The sequence below is a fragment of the Antedon bifida genome, chromosome 4, assembly GCF_963402885.1.
Source record: "Antedon bifida chromosome 4, ecAntBifi1.1, whole genome shotgun sequence".
Lineage (NCBI taxonomy): Eukaryota > Metazoa > Echinodermata > Crinoidea > Comatulida > Antedonidae > Antedon > Antedon bifida.
This window is the reverse complement of record NC_136229.1, coordinates 32,555,813-32,578,145: the sequence shown is the minus strand read 5'-3', so window position 1 is coordinate 32,578,145 and position 22,333 is coordinate 32,555,813. Positions and strand designations below refer to the sequence as shown.

The following is a 22,333-nucleotide window of genomic DNA, read 5'->3' as shown; positions in this document are numbered from 1 at the left end:
AATGTAAAACCAATACCAACACCAAAACGAAAAACCAACACCAGCGTAAATCCAACACCAATACCATAACCAACGTAAATAACATTTGTTAGAAAAGAATTGGGAAACTACTGATCTTGTGAAACAAATTTGTTACCATTCATGTACAATAATCTTACAATGTTAAATATTAGAAGTTTCATAACATTATTCAAGTTATCTAGTCGGAATTAGATCTTATTTGATAATGAGAGGTTAACGGCCTCCGTGCTATTAGTTATACTTTCTGAAACAATGTAAAAAAGTCATGTTTTAGGATGGAAAGTTAAAATTTCCTTGTTTATATAGAACAGTTAGGGGGAAAATAGAAACATCAGCATGTTACAAGAGTTTATCAAAACGTTATAGATTATCTGATCAAACTCTTGACATAGAATGGATAGTAGACCTATACTTGGGTGGCGCTTTTTACAAACTTGGAGCACAATGTTCTTGAGAACAAAAACTAGACAGAATAATTATAATAGCACAATTTTTGTAATGTATTTCAGATGCATGATATGTAGGGACTAATAGTATAAACTAAAATATTTCCAAATAAAAGTTGAGAATATCGATTCTAAACTAAATGTTTTGTTGTATTATTTTATAATTTCTAGGAATAAGCCCGTTGTCAAAAAAGGTACACCTGTGCTCTATCAAACCGATCACTAATTTACAAACAGAATACCGCGAATGTTTCCATTTATTATTTCAAAGATGTGCTAATCAACAGCCATTTCCCATCACACATTTTGCTTTAACAATTAATTAAGGTGTTGAAATCTTTTACAAGAGTAATTATTTTAAGATGTAATTCTAAAATTATCTCCGAATCACAAATCCCTTCTTAATTGGTAATTAACAGGTCTCATCACCGCGTTAACAAGTCCAACCCTTTCATTGACCTGTCGTTTTGATTGGTCAGTTGCGATGTCCACTTTGGGGTTATTCAGCGCTTTACGCGTGCTTCTATTGTGTATAAAAGACAAGAATCACACGAGCATCAAACACAAGCCAGTAGGCAGATCACAGAGCAAGACCAACAAGCTGAATACCAGATCTGTAACAACTGTATTACTCTTCATAACGTTTCAACAAGAAAAGTTCGAAAATGAATGCTATCATGTTGACGACGACGACGACGGTGTTTTTCCTAATGTTGTGCGTTACATCTATTTCAAGTGGTAAGTCATTTACTTAATATCAAAATAAAACAACAATAATATTCAAATTAATTTAATATTAATTTTTAATATTGCGTTTTGGCTTCCCTTCTTACCATAATTCTAAATTAATTGCATACGTGTTCTACCTTTGGTACGGTATATTTTATCTTCGTACTGAACGCACGCATTAGTCTGACTTGAAAAAAATCAAAACTAAAAAACCTTAGATATTGAATGTGAATCATGATCTCTAAATTCTTTTGGATATTCACACCATTTTGTTATTGGTGGTTTTGTATGATCATCAGCTTTTCAGAACACACTTAATTTTGTTAGAAAATTCATTGCAAGCCTAACATCCGTCTGATTAAATACAAAAGAGTCAATCTTCACCTCGTGTTGTGGTCCCCTTTCGTTTCAATTCATGAACTATGGATACAATAACAAACCATCTTCTTTCTTCATCTACTTTTCGCAAGTCAACTCACATGTATAGTATAAAGTACAATTACGTCATCTGACCAATTAACTATAAGCTTATCCCTGCCGCAAACTGCTTTCGTAGTACTGTAAATTATTCATTAACTTTATTACTAACTTATGTCTATTTTTTCAGTGGTGGTAGAGTTTGATTTTGATGACGAAGAAGCATCTGATGATAGGCTGATGGGCTTCGATGCCAAAGCAATCCTTAATCAACTTGAGCAGGAAACATTTGAAGAAGTTTCCGATATCCAAGGTAGAACATACAATGCAAAGAAGTGCTGTAAAATCGGTAAAAAAGTTGCGGATGAATCTATGTACTGTAACATCGACTTAATGCAGGTTGAAAAAAAGAACAACGCAGCTCACCGCAGAAAAATGAAGTTCCACGGACCGTTGGTTGAGGAACATGAAACCCAGGAGGACCTGATGCGAAAGGTTGAGAAATGCTACCCGTCGAAGGCATCGCGAAACATGTTTTCAAAATGCTGTCAGTGGCAACAGAGTCTTATTGATGAGATGGAGTCCTGTAAACGAATGGAAACCAAAGAGGACAAACGCCAGTGCAGACAAGATGTAAAAGCGCGCGAAAGACGACGAAGAAGGAAAAAGTAAATAAATATTATTGTCTGCCAACAATAACGCATGCTTAGAACAATAATTTAATGAAAATGAGTGACTAACCTCAAACAATCTTCACTGTCTATGATGTAAATGAATCCATTGACTAACCTCAAACAATCTTCACTGTCTATGATGGAAATGAATCCATTGACTAACCTCAAACAATCTTCACTGTCTATGATGTAAATGAATCCATTGAGAAATCAATTCACGAACTTAGTATTAGTATTTTTCCAATTTGCAATTTCAATCTCATTGTTAATTTCTGTAAATTTTGTTTATAATGTAAATACTTAAAAATGTATATATTGAATTTATGTAATCTACAATTAAATTACATCGTGTTTAGTTTATCCGATGTTCTAAATAATCAGAAGGTGTAAGTAATTATTGACAGCCAGTGCATTTCACTGGGTGTAGTGTGTTCAGTGGTTACTACTGTAAAATTTAAAAAAATAGACAATAATTGTGTATTTATTACCAAATTGTTATCACCCCATCTTCAGAGTTCTTACAGAAGCTTTATTTTGATAACACAAACATTTTTAGATTGTATGTTGCGTATCGTAAGTTTTGCTAATAAATACACTTATTGATATCCTAGTGCTGTCTCCTATTGGTTTTCTTATGTCTAGTGTGATATTAACATGTTATGTTGTTGTTATTGGTGAGGGTGGTTTGGGCCTCCAAAACGGTCAGTTTGTGCTGTGACACTGTTCGTAATGAATTCACCGCGCCCCATTTATTATTACAACATTAGGTGCAACCTTACTTTAAATCTACAACAATGCATCAAAACACAGACGGTTACAGTTAATAAAGGCGTTTTATTCTTCTACAAAACTTTCTCTACACACTAGTGATGCATAATTAACCAATCAATTGCAAGAATACAATCAGGTGTGTAAGTAATACCGTTTGCAACCATGATGCATGCAATCACGCTTGAGTAGTCAACATCGACAGTTAATTCCCTTCGAAATCATTATGCCACCGGTATCTAATCAAATAATTAGCGTTATTTTTTACGATTTCCACGAAAATAGTCTGGTGTGGTTTGTAGATTGTGGTTTCTTGTCTGAATCTTGATAAATGGTTTATTATTGGGGTAAATAGCTTAAAGCATCGGGCATAATAATGCAAACAAAGATTCCGTCAGTTTATGAGAAAGCGGGTTGAAAAAACTTTGTTCACAAGTCAACTCGGTCATTTTTAATATTATTATTCTATTATATTATTGGCTTTACTCTACTCTTTTTTTCACTCAGGTAATAATGTCGATGCATCACATCAATCTATGAAAATTTAGCAAGATACTGTATTTAATTAATTAATAGTACATTCTTGAGTCATTGAGCAATTTGCACGTCACGCACACCATGTGTCCAATAATTGTGGTGGCGTGTTAGGATGCGCGCGCGTCAACTGCACAGCACGTGCCATCTTAATGTTTACAAACATTAATGCGTACTAGCCTACGTCAAAGGCATCGATGGTAATAAGTGAAGAAGAAAAAGAACTACAGCTAGCTTAATTATTTACCAATTGCTAACAAGACTCAATAAAAGTAGGTGGATCTTTCAATGATAATCTATTAAAAGGTAAATATTTATAGGCATAGGCCTGGGCCTACTAGTTACTACTACTAGTTCAATCATTAATTTTTGCCATTTTCCATAGATAAACCCTAAAATAAAAGCTACGGTTATTTTATCTCTATGCATTTTTCACAATGTTTGCACCACACCACAACAACATGGGGGCCTATAATATTGTTATCTCAAAGGTAAATATATATAATTAAAGCCTATAAAAATGATGGACAAGAACATTGGAAATAGGCCTACACCGTAAATAAATATTTGTATGTATGATGATGCAACTTCCAAGCTAGCATGATGCAAAACAAAAACTGCCTAAATGGTTATCGCGCCCGCTATTGTTGACGATAAGACGATTCCATTGAGTTGTAATTTTCGGAACTTTTGTACAGGAAAAAAAATTCATTGGGTATAGTTAATCGTTGGGTTAATTGCTACTACTAAAGAAAAGCAAATCCAAAAATATATTCCATCCAACAAAATTCAATAAAACCATAGGCATCTAACAATAGCTAGATTCCTGTTTCTCAATATATATTAGTTATTTTTGTGTTTATGCGTATGAAGAATGTTTATATAAAAAACGGCTTATTATACCTATTACATAACGTTCCAATCGACATAATACGTCAAACAAAACACTATTATGAATATAATATATTCAGTAGACCGGGGGAGGAGGGGGGGGGGGTAAACCGGGCATCAATAAAATGAATTAATTGCCAGTTTTTCGAACAACATCTTACCTTTCACACACGTGTGCACTTTTCTCACTGATCCATCAAGCGGATTGTCGAAAACAATAAACATTTCGCCTTGTCTGCTGCTGGAATAAGCGTAAACTCGCACATGACCTACACGAAATTGTATCCCTTTTTACCATTTTTCGAGCAATACAATTGGTAACGCAGGAGGGGGATGCGAACGGGGTACAAAGCCGGTGTTATAAAACAGGTGCGGACAACTAGTTACTTTGAAAAACACTACTAGGCCTACTACTACTAGAGTTGACTAGTGAAAAAACCTCCATTTTACGAGGAAATAGTTCTATGAACTCTGTAAAATCGTTACCATGCCTACGGACATGCATACCACCTACTGTACGTGCAATTCTTCATACTGACTCTTGTAATCTGTAATTTGTTTTTTTTTTTTAAATCTGTTTACTGTACTGTATGCGTACATGGCATCACGAAGTTAAACACATTTGATATGCAGTGATGACACTGCGGTTCGACACGTACTACCTCAATATTATTCTTTATTGAAAACAATGGTACATGTCATATTCGAATGGGAACTTTCGTTGTCAACATAAAGATTCGTTGAGTACTTTTTGTATTCGAATGGTAAATTTGTGCAACACTAAAGTCATTCGAATAGAAAACGTTGACAACGCAAGCTTTCGCTAGGAACAATCCCAACGCTTACCGGTACTCCGTTAAATAAGTACTCAATGAAAAAACTGTACTCAACGGTAAAACTCCCAATAGGTACAGTACAGCATGTCCACACGCAGGCGGTACGCATTTATTCAACCATGGATTTATTATACCTCCATGATTCAACCATGTATCACCGCACACGACGTCACGAAGAGAGAAAAACTTGGTTCCCACAAAAGATATAGCGCAACACCGTACGCGCAACGCAAGTAATTTGACCAATCACAAGTGACAGATCAACCAAACTGTCGCTTGGGATTGGTCAAATTACTTGCGTATGTCCTACCGGGAACGCGCGCGTTCAAACCCTGTTAATAATAATCCATAATGAATATAGGATATGGGTCACTCCACTCTATGTGTATAAAATGGAAAGAATGTGTGTCTTCTTGTGATTTGACAAATGTACTAATTTCCACCCGTAGATGCACAGATTTAGACCTAATGCGAAATATAGGCCATATATTCACTACGTGTTTTCTAATGGGATTAAGCAATTTTCCTCACACCGGGGCGTGTGTTACAAATGCAGCCAGAGTACGCTATCTTCGTGCGAAATAAAATGGTTTGTGATGTCATTTGTATGGATTCGACTGTAAATTTATTATCACAGTACACGAGGGAAACATTGATTGATTGCACTAGAAATTATTTTTAAAAATACAATATGTAGGACTATACAACAACAATGACAAAAAAAAAACAAAGAAAACAGATGAAATCACCAGAAACCATTAACTAGAAAAAAACAAAACTAAAATACAATATGCTTAACATGTTTAAAAGCTTTTTTACAGAATCAAATGTATGATTTGGAGGTCCAGAAGCAAAGAACGGCATTATGTTAATGTTTAAAGTGGATCACTAATAAGATCTCTAAATAATATTATAACAATAACATTGCGCACGTATGAAAGATGAATGCGAATGGAAGCAGTGCATTAAAAGTATGACCATCTTTGTCATCAACAGAAAGCCTACGATTCTGAATTGTAAGGCAATTGAGGCCTATATCGTCCCAGTATGTAGGTCTAGGTTGAACACCCTTATGGATATATTATTATTCAAAAGCCTGAGATCCTAATGCAGATTAGCAAAAACATACGCCCAGTTTACTTTTGGCTCCTTGTCAAAATACATTCTCTATAATAGCCTCAGGGTAAAAAAAAATCAATATATATTCCAGAGCAGGTGAATGTCATTTAGCCAAACACGTGTTTTATCATTATAGGCAGTCCTCTTTGGCTTGTTTATATATGACGTCATAAATCACGTGATATAATTACGCCTATTTAAACGTCATCGTTCACTCGTTTTGCAGATTTGTTTATGAAGTTTAAAGGAACACACGAAAACTGTGACTAGTAGTAGTAGTGTATATTACTGAAGGTATATTATCGTTTGTTGATATTTTGCGAGATTAAAACATATTTTTCAAGATGCAGCCTGACATTTCGAGAATGTTCTTGCCGGTTTTGTACTTGGTCAGTGTAGTTAATTCAGCGGTCATCAATTATTCGAGTTATTCCTACAGCTACGGTAAGATGTTATATCATAATTATTTATTACGCTATATGTAAACGATCTTAGCTATTTTAAAAGTTAGAATAGGTTGTTTTGCAGCAAAAGGTCTATGGAATCGACAGATAGACCTGAAAGAACACCATGTTCACAAAAGTTTTTATTTTTAAAATACTGTGTTGCAGCAGAATATTTTTGGTAGCAGAAAATAAAAAATATATTTCACTCTTAATTTCAATCATTTATTTTTATTATAATTATTTTTAGACTAAAGATTATTCTAAGCCCTATTATTTGGTTCTACTAAAACAAAATATTTAAAATGTATAAGAATTACACTACTTGGTTGGTGGTCCCCATCGTCGCGTTGTCATTCCATTTATATTTTCATCGGGGCGTAACGGAATCATGCGTAACGGGATTATTTACGAGTACACAGACAAGCGTAGGGTTATGATAGTCGACTCGAGGAATTAACAAAATTGGTTGTACCGAAATAACACCAACATCATTTAGTAACGTTGACAAGCGGATTCATTATCTGATTGGTCAGCTTTCATCGCGCCTACTACACGCCCACTTGATTGATACCGGGTGGCCATCAACACTTTGTTTTGATTCGTTTTATGTCATTGACACTACTGTGAAGCGACACAATTCGACGCGTGCCTAATGCCCTTATTGCACGCGCGCGCGTTAAACACTAACACTTACTTCACGCGCGCGCGTTAAAACACTAACACTTATTGTACGCGCGTCAATATTGATAGCAACGGTACGGCTAATACTATGCAGTACTGTAGTTGCTAAATATTGTTAAATTTAGGGCAGCTTAATTAATATGAATAGGCCAAACGGTTCACGAGAGTTAAAAAAAGCATTTGTGGCTACACGATTTACCACGCACACATGTTTTGCTGACGTGGACGCTCTTTTTCTGGTTCCTAACCAGGTCTCTTTTTCCGGGCTGATTATTTACAGTAGCCTGACTGGCTATAAGTATAATTACAAGACAGGGTCACCCTAAATCCAGGTCAACGCAATATATTTTCAAAACATATGTAGTGTCATGTGGTCATCATAATATTCAATATAAAATTCACCACGCCTACTTATACATATTTTAAATATTAATAACATTTTCAAAAGAAAAAAAAAAGGTGGGGGATCCAATATATTGGTAAATGAAGAAAGGTAGGCCTATCCGCAAAATGCATTATACTATTACACTTTTAACAATAATGGTACGCTCTGTGTTTTTCTCCACGCTATAACGCACAACACATCGTGATGCGTATACGCAGTTAACGCATGCGTACGTACATCTGGATTTGATGACAAATTTTGTGAAAACGAAGTTGGGCCTATGGAATATAAATAACAACCGTATCGCTATCTTTAGCCAAGCCGATATAGGTAGCGTGTCCTTATAACCACCCCCCTAATCACTTTTATAAATCTAAAAAAAGCTTTAAAACAATTCCGGTTTTCTTATCTATTTCCGACCGCACGATTAATAGTTTCCGCGGCGGTCGATAGCATCACTGGTCATCCACATCTCATAATAGCACTTTTATATGTTTTACATCCATAGTTTTATCGACCAGGTTTGTGTACATTAAGTTACTTTAAGTGAAAATAAACCTTTTATTCGGGAACTGTTTTTATCAATCACTGAAACCCACGAATTTTGAAATTACACGCGCGCGTATTTAACAATGTATTGTATAGGTACTTCTTGGGAGTATGCACTGGGTCAAAGGTTAAGCTGATTGGCACCTGTCAATTTAACTATTAAAGTCGGACGACATTTTGTACACTTGTCTGTTTCAACATATTGTTTGAATTTCATGACCTCAATATTTAATATGGTCGAATTGGAGACAATAAGCCCAATCAACAATATTTTCTCGACGCACCCGGACCCCGGGGCGTATCCGAAAGGGAAATCATGTGAAGGTTGTACAACATACATAATTTGTCGTACGATGAAACACCGTAATTATCCATAGTGTGAACAGGGGCCTAGACATTCAAACGAAGGAAACGAGTTAAAGCTTTACTGGTCTTCGAAATCAACACACCATGACTTTGCATTCGTTATCAACTTAACTTTCATGTTCATTTGGCATACATTATTATTTTATATCTATACAGACTCGTCACCCGAAGAGACCGAAGTTGTAGGTAGTGGCGATGACGTGAACCAAACAGCTGACGTGGACGCCGAAGATGTCGAGGTGTTTACGACAGAAATAGTTGATTTTTCTACTATTCAGACGACAATGACTCCTAAACAAAGTACTACCACCGTGAGGTCAAACGCTAGGGTTCGAATCCCACAGACTTGTTGCGAACTTGGCGCTCTTGCTGCCCGACAAGGCTACTCATGCAGACCAGAGTCACACCGGGAAAAGTTACGGTAAGTTGCGGAGGATCATTTGACACGGTGACATTGTTCCTCACATTGGTTTCCCCACTAGTAGGAGGAAACGAAAGTACGTAAGCGTACCGTAACGTAAGTAATTTTACCATTCACGATGCGATGGATCTTCCGAATTGTCGCTTGTGTTTAGTCAACTCACTTGCGTTGTGTGTGCGTCCTTGTGTTATACGTGCCGTCTTTACGTTCTTGCGTTGCGTGTACGTCCTTAATTGTGTTACGCGTACGACGTCCTTACGTTCCATTTAAGGTGGAACCAAGCTTAACATAATAATAACATTTATACTTGTGAGGGGAACTTCAGTGGAGCCCCTTTTGAGATTAGGTTGGTTGTTGCTTTTATATTTCAAGACGTATGGGCCTAAATAAATTAAATGCTTTTTTTTCTTTAGTGCAAACACATTCCGTAGCGAAAGGCTTGGAAACCATTTGTACAAGACAAAGAACGCACACCAAACAGCCAGAGAAGACCACAAACGAGTGGAAGCCCAGCTTAGAAACTTCAGTAAATGCGTCACGGGCCTAAGTCAGAAAATGGAGGACGATTTCATGGTCTGCTGCAAACGAACGTCGGTAGAATTGGGAGACGCAGGACTTCCAGTAAAGCAGTCGTCTCGTCGCCAACAACAGCAACCTCTTTACCCCTATAATCAATGATCACATTTCCCGCCATTTTCACATCGTCTGCCGAATTGCACTGCGCATGCGGAGATGACTCAACCAACAGTAACACTTTCAAAAAGCCTACATACAGATACAGTATCAATACTGTACTGCCATAGATTTAGAACACTGTCTGATGTACAGATACAGAATCAATACTGTACTGCCATAGATGTTAGAACACTGTCTGATGTGTTTAGATCGAAGTTGAAGTTTCAATTCAAGTTTCGTTTTATTTGCGCCATTTTTATTTTCATAAATACAAATATTTATTGTTTGTTGTATTTATTTACTTCCAAATGCCATTCGAAATGGTACTTACATTATTGAATGGTGCTGTAATATATTCCATGTATTGCTTTAACAACTAGTTCCTTTTATTTATCCGTAAACGTAATGGGTGGAAGGATGGAACGCGCGCGTATTGTAAAAATTGAGAATAATGTATATATAATATAATGTAAATATGAACTTATTGTACAGTAATTGGTGTAAAAAATAAATGATGTATACTGTCGTTCAATGATATTGAATTATTAAGTTTGCTTTGGATTTTGTCTTCTTTCAAGCTTGCTATTTAAACTGCAGATTCAGGCTTGCAATTTAAACTGTAGTTTCAGGCTTGCTATTTAAACTGTTGTTTTTAAACTGTTGTTTCAGGTTGCTATTCAAACTGTAGTTTCAGGCTTGCTATTCAAACTGTAGTATCAGAAAGAGAAAGTGGTAGACACTTTAATGAAGCAATTAAAAACAATGCACATCTCAATAAGTACCAATCAGACAGACAATAAAACCATCTTCCGTGGGCCAATTGTTACAGTACAGTAGGTTGGGACGACATGTTTTATCACATACACACTTTTTATAGTCTGCAGGTATTGCTTTCATTCGCGTCATCAGACCGTGGTTTTTGTCCAGAAAATATATATACCTTGGTGACGTAAGTTCTGTTGTCAAAGTGGGGGAAGAGTTTGCTGTACGTACCTATTGGCATTTAGGTCTAAACAGACAAAACCTAGTTTTTGATGGTTAATATTTACTTTAAATGATAATATTCAGAATGGAAACACTTCTGTTCCTTATCGCTTGGTTATATATATACTGTATATATATATATATATAGCTGTAGCTTATCTATTATGTACCTCATTACAAACAATACTAAGATAGTAAAATACTATAAGTACAATCATATAAGGCAGCCAAAGGCAGAAATACGTACGAATTTTGTAGAGAATAATTATATACAATAATGTGTAGGCATGACTTGACAAAAAGTAGGCCTAAGACTAATTCATGTACAACAGTAAAATATCCCATGGGGGACGTTACATAAACGTAATGAATTATACAGTTAGGAGATATACACATAATATGAGTAGATCGGTATCCGGGGGACAAACAGGGTTCATCCTGTTTTTTGTCCTTTTATACCTCACCTGTGGTGGTCACTTTGATTGTTGGTCGCGCTTATGTGCATCGCTATTAAAGTAGAGGGGAACTTTCGCCTTTTTGCCACACGGGAGTGCCCCACTGGAGGTGAAGCACGCGCTTCCTTTGGCACACTATTAAACATTGCAAATGTAATTGTGATTGTGAATAAATGTGTACGTGAAGAAAAAAAATAAAAGTATACTATTATTTCTACACTCTTTCATCAATTAAAGGATTATTCGAGTGAGAGCGCCTTACCATTTGACGGTAGGCTAGAGGCCTGTTGTACTACAAATCGCTATTTAATTACGCAAACTATTGTCTGTTAACGATGAAGATACTTTAAAATGAGAGAAGGCAACCAAGCTTACGGAAAATTAAGATGAAATAATCACCGAGAATTGGCTATTTTTAGTATTTTACAGCAGCACATTTCTCAACGTTTCACACTTATTAGGCCTAATGATACCACGCACTTATTCCCACGGCACTCACGATAAAAATCGCAAGAGTTGCTGCTAAAATATCATAGAAATCTTAATTGCATCTTTCACCTGACCAGGGGAATTGAAGGGCATAAACGACGTATTGACGGTGGATGTTCGACGTCGTGCAATGAGACACTGACGTTGGCGCGAGCCACGCACGTGCAGGAGGACCCGACAAAGCAGCCAAAGCCAAATCATATATTGTGTTAGATATGGATATCAGCTTCTGTACGCGCGCATCAACTTGAGTTAAAGGGGTACTAAATGTAGCCTATAATGTGACAAAATAAACGTATTTAATAAAGGAGGGGAAAACCTTGAGGTGCTTTAGTGAAGTCATCATGTTAACAGTGGTTATAAACAACGATTCTAACATGCAATACAAATCAAAGTCATTTCCCAGCGAAGTCGAACTTCCAACAGTATACCCAAGATGACGTCATCATAACGCCGTGAGTGGCGGTTATGACGTCATGTTTTAAAGAACAAGTGGCGTGATATTGACGAAGGATTACTTCGATCAATGTTTCTTAATCGATGTGTTAAACATGATTTTTGCAATTTGCAGAAGGTCATGGAATTATATACCAGGATTAAAATCACGTGATGGATGCTGAGAATTAGCAGATAGCCTCAACAGAGTTCGAGGTCTCTTCGAATCTTTCAACTTTCGCAGAGATTTGTTGTACTTTAAATGCTTCCCATGGTTGAAATAAAAAAAAAACGTTATAAAAAAGATGTTATAAAATTTTTTAAAATAAAGCATGATCATTTTATAACATAACAACATAAACTTGTTACGCGCGCGTACAAACTCCGTTGTTCTGGGGAACTTGGTGAAAATATCGCCACTAGGGCAAATAGGTCAAACTAGTCTTTCACAAAAATTGGCACTGGGCCAAAAAAATTTACTACATCGGAAGATAAACAAACCACCGGCGGGCTGAATTAATCACGTGTTGTAATTATGAATGAAAATAGGAAGCGTAATTTGTCAATCCGGTTCGTTGATGTTTCGATCTATAGTGGCGTGATTCGGGAAATTGACAACTATAGCTGTGCTTGTTGGCCACAAAACAAGGCCTTCTTATTCTTATATGCCTCCTATTCGTTAAAATAGTCACGCCACATTTTGGTGGTAATTTCTAGTTCAATTAACCATTGGGATTACAATGTGTTTTAATGTACCGGTAACACTCCTGGGAAATCAACATTTTGTAGGTTAAATTTATTACTACATATTGATAAAATAAATAAAAATCATATTCAATCATATAAGATATCCGTAGGTGAGGGATAAAAGAGAAAAGAAAGTGGCCTATACGTTGATCTTTACCAGCCGCGCCCGTATTCCGATAAAAAGTTGTACTGTGTAGCGCGCGATAAACGACGCGCGCATTTAAATGGTGATGAAAAATTGTAGTTTTTGCAGGCGCGCGGGTAAACTTGTGTACTTAGGCCTAGCAGGTATTCATTATTATACGTGCTCAGTAAATACTGTAGCAAAAAAGTGAGCTGCACTATATAATTGTTGTGAATAAATATTACAATCATGTGATATATCAGAGTAAATATTAATTTCCTAATCAAGAAAACATTGTGATTAACGACGACAGGTCATCCGATGATAATCACGTGATCCAGCATGGATGGCGTGTTTTATCAACCATTGGTCAGTCCGACTTGCACGATTCTTCTTTGATTACAATATCGTAATGACGTCTACGGGGGTGTGGTTGCGATTGGCTTCTCACCAGGCCTGAAGCGTTGCAACGCGTGCGTTGTCGCGTGCGTACCATGATCGTGGGATATCATGCTAATGTTCAGCGGGCGGCATAGATATTGTATGAAGAGATACACGTGCGGAGGCGGTCATATCTCAACACCGCTCCTCACTACTAAATTTCAAATCAAGAAATTAATAGCTAGCATATGGTGAGTTTACGTAAAACAAATCAAAACATTTTTGGCCATGGTTCAACGAACGAATAAACTGAGAAGGGATCGTGGCGCATTTCTTTAAAGTCACGGAGAAATAGAAATTATGAATATTGTCAGTAAATTTACGTTCAAAATTGATCAGCACGCAAGTGAGGTTTGCACACGACACTCTCCTTGGTAATCGATTATCGTCTCGTAGGACATTGGTTAACTCACAGTTATCATAAGCGGGTCCGCTCCTCCCCTAAATCAAAACAAATTACAATACAAAATAGGACATTAGTAGGTATAAGTTCACCCCATCATAATATTGTTCGGCTCTATGAACAAACTTTATTATTTTAATAGCCTACTAGGCATTTATACAAACCAAAATATTGGTGGATTTTCTACCCCTTGTTATTCCTGTTATCCTAAAGTTATGCACAGTACAAAATCCTAAATCACGGTTTAAATATGAAAACAAAACCAGGTGCTAAGAGAAAATAACAATGAAAGGTGATATTAGAAGTCAGAAGTGAACGTGAGCGTCGAGAGTTAGGTGCGTGGGTTAAGTTATTTATTGATGTATATAACGAGTCAGTTTTACGTAATGGTTGTAAATCAAACTCGTACCACTGGATAACAACATTTTTCGCATGATGCGAGTGAAAAGTTCGAACTCATCTAAAATTCATGAACATATTAATTTTGGTGAATTTAACTAACTCTGTACTATAGGCTTGGTTTCCACTAAAGCTAGGTTCTAATATTACCGCAGGCAAAAAATTAACCGTTAATTAATCGATTAAAATTAACCGATAAAGTGCAGTGGAAACGGGTTTAACCGATTCTACTCGAGAAAAATTAATAATTACAGTATCTCATTCAAATATTTTTTAACCTTTGACCTCAAGGACATAGGCCTATTGTTGCGTTGTGGTTGGGCACTTGATCATGCGAACTTGTTTTTTTTTTGTTATTATTATTAATTATCTGATTGGTTTAACATTAACCGATAATGTTTGTTATGGCTGCGGAAACACGGCCCAGACGCAACACAAGAGCGTACACGGAACGCAAGTGAGTTGACCAATCACAAGTGACAGTCCGAATTATCCATTGATTGGTCAAAATTATTAATTTGCGTTTACGTTATTGGGTGGCGTCATAGAGTGATATGTTTAACGGAACAACGCAACGACGTACGCACAATATATTGTATAATTACCCAAAAAAGGTATCATCCACCCCCTTACAAAATGGACTAAATAAAGGGCAGGCCTACGTCGGTCAATTGATGGCTTAAATCATCCCGCATTAACGGATCTAAAATTGCTTTACACTACGATTCTGATTGTCATCCAACGAAAATCCATCGGGATTAAGAAGTACGGTTAGCAACCTGTACAGAGGCGAATGAACCAATTTCCACTGCCTGCTGTGTATTTGTTTTTAAAGCAGAGATGCGTTTAAGGCCTAGGCCTATAAATAGCGGCGTGACATATTGATTGAACTTGAACTTGAACATCTGGAAGGGGTTGCCAAGGTCTTTGATGAACTTCGTTCACACAATGTTTACAGAAAACAAGGAACTCGCTTGTAATGCTAAATGACGATGTTTTTAATTGTGTTTTAATATATTAGATTGGTTCCCACTTCCCACGCAACGCAAGGACGTAAAGCGCACCGCAAGTAGATTGGCCAATAATCGCGACGATGATTGGCGGTGATTGGTCAACTCGCTTGCGTTCGTTGCGCATACATCATTGCGTTGCGTTCAAGTGTAAACCAAGGTTTAGTTATTAAGGAGTACTGTAATAATTATCAACATAATTACTCCATTTAGATTTAAGGTATGTCTTTCTCCCGAGGGTCTGTATTTACCGCCTTCGTATACAACGCTTAATTACTTGCTAATTGTGCTACTGCCTTTTAAAGCCTGTTTTTTCACTGGCGAAATTAGTCGCGGCGGGAGGTATCGAAAGCTTTTTATGTGCATCATGCGCACGTACCATATCATAATATTTGTGACGGGAAACGAAAAAAAAAACATGCGGGCACGTAGGCCTACGTATTTTTTTTCTTTTTTTTTTGAAAATCTTAAAATTGGCAAAGCAGCTAGATGGGGGATGGATGTTCCAAACATGAAAAGGAAAATAATTGATCATTGATCATCATGACATCAGCCTTGAACTAGTCTTGATGACCCTACCAAGCAAGAATCTTGATTCCAAGCCAAATATCTATAATCAATGCACTAAGCAAAGGTTTGCCAATATCTTCAACAAAATTAGAAACTAATCCTAGAAAATCCGATGTTTTGACCTCCACGATGACCTTTGGGACCGCGTACAGTACCTTACTAATGATACCGTATTTAAAAACGTTTAGGGTAAAAGGCTATTATAGGTTCACAACAAACATGGAGGTGATGGTTCAAATTTGTCATTTTGATAGAAGATCGTATCCAGGGCAACATATTTTCATAATAATAAACAAGTTACTGTGGTCGTGTTGGTGATGTTCGTGACTGATGGTGCTGGGTGTTGGTTCGAGTCCGCGATCACGGGGTATTGGTTCGAGTCAGCGATGACCGGGTGTTGGTTCGAGACGGCGATGACCGAGTGTTGGTTCGAGACCGAGATGACCGAGTGTCGGTTCGAGACCGCGATGACCTGGTGTTGGTTCGAGACCGAGATGACCGGGTGTTGGTATCCTACAACAAGTGCAAATTCGGAGTTTGCTCGAGTTTGAAAACTTCGTCAACTGGTTTACACTAGCAGAATTGGTAAAAATGTTTACAAACCAATGTTTAAGTTTGTGTGGACAAGACTTAAGAAAACATTTAAATATACAAGACAAAATATTGTAATATTTACGGTAAAATACCGAATTAAAATACTCATTAAATGAAATGAACATTAACCTATGGACAAAGATACCCAGAATTCATAGTATTGTATGAGAGTATCAATTTTGTTGACTATGTCTCGATTCTCTCCCCACCACCTCCCTCCTTAGTATCGATATAGGAGCGCGTCAGTGGTAGTCATAGCAACAATTAGTATGTTCAGTTATGTTGATATCGGAAGAGACAGACAATAAAATCAATAGCGAAATATTGTAGAAATACATGTTTTGTGGATGATGAACTTTCAAATTTACACTGTAATTGCAGATAATCATCGCCTCCTACGTACTTCTTATTAACATCCAATCTTATACATGGGTTCTGTATCCAATTAACGGTTTAATCAACGAACGCGGTTTTCTGAAATGTGAAACACACAATATGACGTACAAGAGAAGAAATCAAGAGAAATCAAACGAAAAGATATTTTCTTATGAAATTTGCCACAGTAAACTTCCCATAACACTGGACACGAAGTAGGCCACGGCTGGAAACGTAAAATAGGATTAAATACGAATTCGAGAAACGGTTCTGCTGGATCAAATTCATTCCATCGTACGTTTGTTCACAGGAATACCGGCGGTACCGTATCACCATATTCTTTTTTTTTTCTTTTACAAAAAATATAAGCACAAAACAATGCAAATTTGCTATTCATGATTTTGCATGGGGTCTTATGAGGCGCTAACCTTATTTTACAGTCTGTTGCAGACGGTAATTTGATTGTGTTTTAGAACATCCAACACAAGCGGACGTTACATAAACTCGTGGGCTGTACTGGTTCAATTCACGTATAAAGTTCATACATAAAAGTTAATGGGGTTAATATTTCTACAGACTGTAAATGTAAAAAAAAAAGGAATTTGCATCAACAACAACGTAATGAAGAGAGCCATGGGAATGGACTCTCCCTAGGTGCTTCGCCATCCATCACGTGATGGCTGCCTAAAGCTACAGCTGGTGTCTCATGTTGAACCTTACCCTACTCATAGAGATATTATATAGTGATCTCTCTAGGCCTATGTCCTACTACACAGACAGACCACCCAATGCCTCTTACAAATTGAGAGGGGTGTATTATTCCTCAAATGGACGGGTTTCCAATACTAGCATGGGGACGCAAAGTGACGTGATAGAAAGAAGCGGTTCGATCTGTCTTCTACTCTGGTGTCCCCTACCACTAAACACGATGTTGGAGTCATCGGACGCGCAAGTGTGTACGGTACTATCGACTATTCCAACCAAGAACACGCAGACACACTTTTGCTGACCGGTCATTCTCTTGTCATTCAGCTCCATCCTTATGGAATACTCTTCCACAATCAATCAAGAATGCCAATTATATTGACATCTTCAAACAATCTCTTTCGCATTCGCAAGAAATGACATAATTTCCACCTTGTTTCGAGCCTTGTGGTCGTAGCGCTTGAGAGAAAATTTATTTTGGTTAAGCGCTATACAAATATATATATACGTCTCTACGTTCCTCCAATAACACTGTCTAGAGACGCGTCCGTGCGCATTAGGGGAAACACGCATACACTTTTTATTACCGCGTGTACTATTATTCAAAAGACTTGAAATGTTGACAAATTCTAATATAATAATTTTAGAATAAAATGAATGTAAACCAGGAACTGTCCTTTAAATGTCTTAGCAATAAATGTATCCTATTAATACATAAGATATCATTTAAATCACGAACACTAAAAACTAATTCATCTGCATATTAAAAACATAACAGCTCCATTCAACAGGGTAATCTTAGCAGAGATATTAGGATTATTTTTATCAAGAACTTCTAAGTGTATGGTTTAGCATACAGGCCTATCTTTAGGCACAATTTCTGAGAAAGTTTGTGTAAAACTATTATTAATAACACATGGCCTTTTGTATCCAATTCATGCAAGTAAAGTAGCTAGATCATGCCTTTAAGCTCGGTTCCCAATTTGGACCAATCATGACGCGAACGGCTGAACTGTCGCTTGTGATTCGTCAGCTCGCCTGCGTTGCGCGTACGTCTGCGTCCACGTGAGAACCACGCATTAGATGATGCTGAATTAATTAGGCCATCCTGCTATGATTGCTTCTAACAATAACACTCCACTCCCTTAAACCCATTTTTCATATTTTGTTCCTAGACTGTTAACATTTAAAACAAATAATTATTTTGGGTATGCCTGCTGGAGATTAAACGTAAGGTAAACAATTGTTTGGTCTCAAAGAAATATCACCCCAAATAAAACTTCAGTGTCTATGAAAATTAAAAATATATATGTATAAATTCAATTGCATTTAATTCACTATACAGTATTCTCTAAATTGATAATTCAACAAAATTCATTCAACTAATATAAACATTTACACTAGCATGTGACGAAGATTAATATTAACATTATAACATTAACAAGAAATGGATTAATCTAAAAAAATAATTTATGATAGTAGTATAATATGATGTGTAGAGTAGAGAATTTATTCTGCACTAGCTCAAAAGAGACATTATGAGCATGCTCAGAAGAATTGATAGACTCAATAGATATTTTGCTATTATTATTACATACTGTATCTATACATTAGAACATTCATATTGAAGAAACTATTCAAATGACAAAATGAAATGTTGTATACAGTTTAGAAGCAAAGTCATAGCGGGGTTGCTTGCCACTAGGGGGCGACATTCTGGTTTCATTGGAGGTAGACACCAATAACCTTCTTGGAAGACTAAACTGAAAGATAGATATTTTACAATTTCACAAGCATACAAAACTTGCTCTCATTGTATGGCCCGCAAAACTTTAAATTCAAGAAGACAAGGTAATGTGCATTGGAAGGATCCCTCATCCATGAGTCTTCAATCCGCTGCCAATGATGTGTTCTTCTTTTGCAACATGCCACAAAAGTTCAACTTGATACATACCTGGAATAGCTATCAATAGCTATCTATTTAATTCATGTTCGCTGCTAACATCAACTGACCCCACTCTTTCTAATTTGAAAGACAGCTAACTTTGGCACTTCTCCATCTTCATACCCTTCAAATAAAGAATTAGGCGGAAATTACGTTTTTTTTCTTTTACATCAACTAATAGGAACTGAACTCTACATAAAGTACCACAATATTTGCTCAAGACATTTCTACATTTTCAGTTCAAACTGCAGTCATTGAATCGAATTAGACAACCTCAAGAAGAGACATTGACAGTGCAAAGCCTCATCTCTATTTTTACTTACTTTGAATCTCATTTAAAATATGCTTACCTGGAAACGGCGATTCCTCGTCATGGAGACAGGATATTGCCCACTTGCATGCTTTCTCACAATCCATCCTAAAAATATATGCAATTAATCTGGTTTATTGAAATATAAACTAAAAATATCTTCAAAAAATGTTAGATTTCAAAATATTTGTCACCGTACTCATGAATTTTAAGAGAACTTACGTTACGATAGCCATGGAATTGCTTCCTGCGCCATGAAAAACTTGACATTCGTTAATAGCGCCATAAGTAGACAACGCCCCCACAAGGTCAGCTTCACTCAAAGTGGAAGGAATGTTTTGAACACAGAGCTGAAACTTTTCCTGAAGAAATAAGTTGTTTTTATTGGTATTATTACCAATCAATCAATCAGAATTTTTGGCAAAACTTAACTTGATCAAGGTTGACGAGTCAGGGTAGGAAACTGATCAAGTTTCATTTATCAGGTGATCTCAAATTAAAACGCTTTCTAAAAATTCATATTTTATTTGTTTAATTCTGCAGAATAGTCTTACATAAAGGGGATGTAGGTATAACACAGAAATATGTATAGATAAAAACAAAATATATAATATATAATAAACAACATATACCATTAAGAACATCTACTATTCAGAATTGAATAAATTGGGTGTACAGTTTAATCAAAACAAAAAGGGGTAGGGCGTGCAGTAGATGACTAGCGAGGAGGGGGAATTGAGACAAAAACAAAAACCAAAACCAACCTGTGGTTTACTTTTGTAAATAGATACTTCGCTTTCAGCATCACCATGACAACCATCATCACTGGCACCATCCACACTTGCACCTAACAACTTCCCAATGGATTTAAAATCAACAACATCTTCAGTAGTTTTGGATTTTAAATCCACAACATCTTCGGTAGTTTTTGATTTTAAATCTTTTACATGCTCAGCATCTGTTGCCGTGGAGTCTATCAATGGCAATTCCGTTGCATGTTTTGATGAAGCAACACTGATGTCAGCAGTCATGGAACTTTGTGATGAATACGATGATGAAGAATTGCCAGTCTTTTCTGCGTTGCGTAACTTGGCAATGTGCCAATCAAAATAATCTGCATCGTATCTAGAATTATATGATTTAGCATCGTACACATACTTCCTAGCATCCTCGTTAGTTGAGCAAGACCTATTTTTAACTTTGACCTCTACTTGTGAATCGCCTTTTTTCTTTGAGTTGCCAGACTGAAAAACAAACAGAAAAATATTGAAAAATATGATGCTAATTGCATATTGGTAGTTCTACCTTATTCTTTCATGGCAGACATATCAGGAGACTTAATGGGTCGTCAATATATTTTTCGCATTTAGTGCTCCGTGTCTAGTATAAAACCGAAAATCACAATATTGGCATGTTTTTCAACAAAGAGAAATCACACACAAAATATTATTATTGTGAGACTAGAATTGGTCTGCTGTTGGACATATCATCATGCCCATGTATATGATTAGTATAGACAGAGCTTTAGTTATGCTTAGAACTGTACCTCAGTATGAGCTTTGTTTATTAGAAATGTTGGTAGCCGTATTGTTCGCGGATCAACTGGTATTTGTTTTCCGCGCCCAAGCCCCTTCACAAACTTCGGAGGTGTAGCCACATTGGAAAGGTGATCGTCATAACTATGGTTTATGCCTAAATCACCATCAACCATTTTATTTGATTAGAATTTATTTGTGTGTTCAGATTATCTCTTCTGGTCTGAAAGAAAATATAGAGTGATTAAAGATACTAATAAAATCCAATGGCAGCTATGTTAATTTAATTTCATGTCATTATTTATTCGGTCTATTTCAGTATATACATAACCAAAAAAAAATGATATTTTTTATGAACAACACAAATCCATCAGTAGTTAGGCGAAAATGGCAAAACAAATACAGTATCTCTATCAATCTAGACCTAGTAATACTAAATAGGCCTGTTTAAGGTCACTGTCAGTTAAGGTGTGACTGGATGCACGATTTGAGAGCGAGGCCTACTTTTTGTACTAGCTAGGCAGCTAGAGGCCTAGGCCTATCTATTTTAATTTTAAAATGTATTCCTATTAAAAACCCTATATATAGGTCTAGGCCTAGGCTACCTGCTGGAGAATTTTTTAGTTAGGCAACCTACAACAAAGAAGAGAGGTAGTAGGGGGTCTAGGAGCAAAATTAGGCTATGTCGTATCCGATTGATAGCCTGTTATGTAGTAGGCCTAGTAAGTAGCAGACATTTTTCTCCTCACGTCACCACCTAACGAAGACGACCACTGGCACAGACCGACGATTTTTGGCGGAAAGTAAAAGGAATGGAAGATTCAGGTCGATTCGTCCCATCCAATACCGCCACC

The 22,333-nt window shown here is 36.6% G+C and overlaps 3 protein-coding genes across 6 annotated transcripts; 2 read left to right on the top strand and 1 right to left on the bottom strand.

Moving 5' to 3' along the window:
- The first annotated feature begins 1,127 nt into the window (after positions 1-1,127).
- Positions 1,128-2,397, top strand: LOC144840327 (uncharacterized). Its single transcript, XM_078696114.1, has 2 exons — positions 1,128-1,205; positions 1,804-2,397. Exons 1-2 carry the CDS (start codon positions 1,133-1,135, stop codon positions 2,283-2,285), a joined length of 555 nt encoding a protein of 184 aa, XP_078552240.1. The 5' UTR covers positions 1,128-1,132; the 3' UTR covers positions 2,286-2,397.
- A 4,251-nt stretch (positions 2,398-6,648) lies between these two features.
- Positions 6,649-10,493, top strand: LOC144840324 (uncharacterized). The gene is made up of 3 exons (XM_078696109.1): positions 6,649-6,879; positions 9,019-9,283; positions 9,697-10,493. The coding sequence occupies exons 1-3, from the start codon at positions 6,780-6,782 to the stop codon at positions 9,959-9,961; spliced, it is 630 nt and encodes a 209-aa protein (XP_078552235.1). The 5' UTR covers positions 6,649-6,779; the 3' UTR covers positions 9,962-10,493.
- An 8,510-nt stretch (positions 10,494-19,003) lies between these two features.
- Positions 19,004-22,297, bottom strand: LOC144840309 (uncharacterized). Of its 4 annotated transcripts, XR_013611889.1 has the most exons (7): positions 22,117-22,296; positions 21,491-21,702; positions 20,709-21,188; positions 20,167-20,306; positions 19,985-20,052; positions 19,644-19,758; positions 19,004-19,452 (listed from the first exon to the last, which is right to left on the bottom strand). XR_013611889.1 is itself a non-coding variant. In XM_078696094.1 (6 exons), the coding sequence occupies exons 2-6, from the start codon at positions 21,653-21,655 to the stop codon at positions 19,694-19,696; spliced, it is 918 nt and encodes a 305-aa protein (XP_078552220.1). In that variant the 5' UTR covers positions 21,656-21,702; positions 22,085-22,297; the 3' UTR covers positions 19,004-19,693. The 4 variants fall into 4 exon arrangements, 3 of the variants coding, with proteins under 3 accessions (XP_078552220.1, XP_078552219.1, XP_078552221.1); XM_078696094.1 differs by having other exon boundaries at positions 19,004-19,758; positions 22,085-22,297; XM_078696093.1 differs by having other exon boundaries at positions 19,004-19,758.
- Between the last annotated feature and the right edge of the window lie 36 nt (positions 22,298-22,333).

Coding starts and splice junctions, on each gene's coding strand:
- LOC144840327 (XM_078696114.1), top strand. CDS start 1,133: ATGAATGCTATCATGTTGACGACGACGACGACGGTGTTTTTCCTAATG. Junction 1,206..1,803: donor CGTTACATCTATTTCAAGTG/GTAAGTCATTTA, acceptor CTATTTTTTCAG/TGGTGGTAGAGTTTGATTTT.
- LOC144840324 (XM_078696109.1), top strand. CDS start 6,780: ATGCAGCCTGACATTTCGAGAATGTTCTTGCCGGTTTTGTACTTGGTC. Junction 6,880..9,018: donor GAGTTATTCCTACAGCTACG/GTAAGATGTTAT, acceptor ATATCTATACAG/ACTCGTCACCCGAAGAGACC. Junction 9,284..9,696: donor TCACACCGGGAAAAGTTACG/GTAAGTTGCGGA, acceptor TTTTTTCTTTAG/TGCAAACACATTCCGTAGCG.
- LOC144840309 (XM_078696094.1), bottom strand. CDS start 21,655: ATGGTTGATGGTGATTTAGGCATAAACCATAGTTATGACGATCACCTT. Junction 21,189..21,490: donor TAAACAAAGCTCATACTGAG/GTACAGTTCTAA, acceptor TTTGTTTTTCAG/TCTGGCAACTCAAAGAAAAA. Junction 19,759..19,984: donor CGAGGAATCGCCGTTTCCAG/GTAAGCATATTT, acceptor CTTTATTTGAAG/GGTATGAAGATGGAGAAGTG.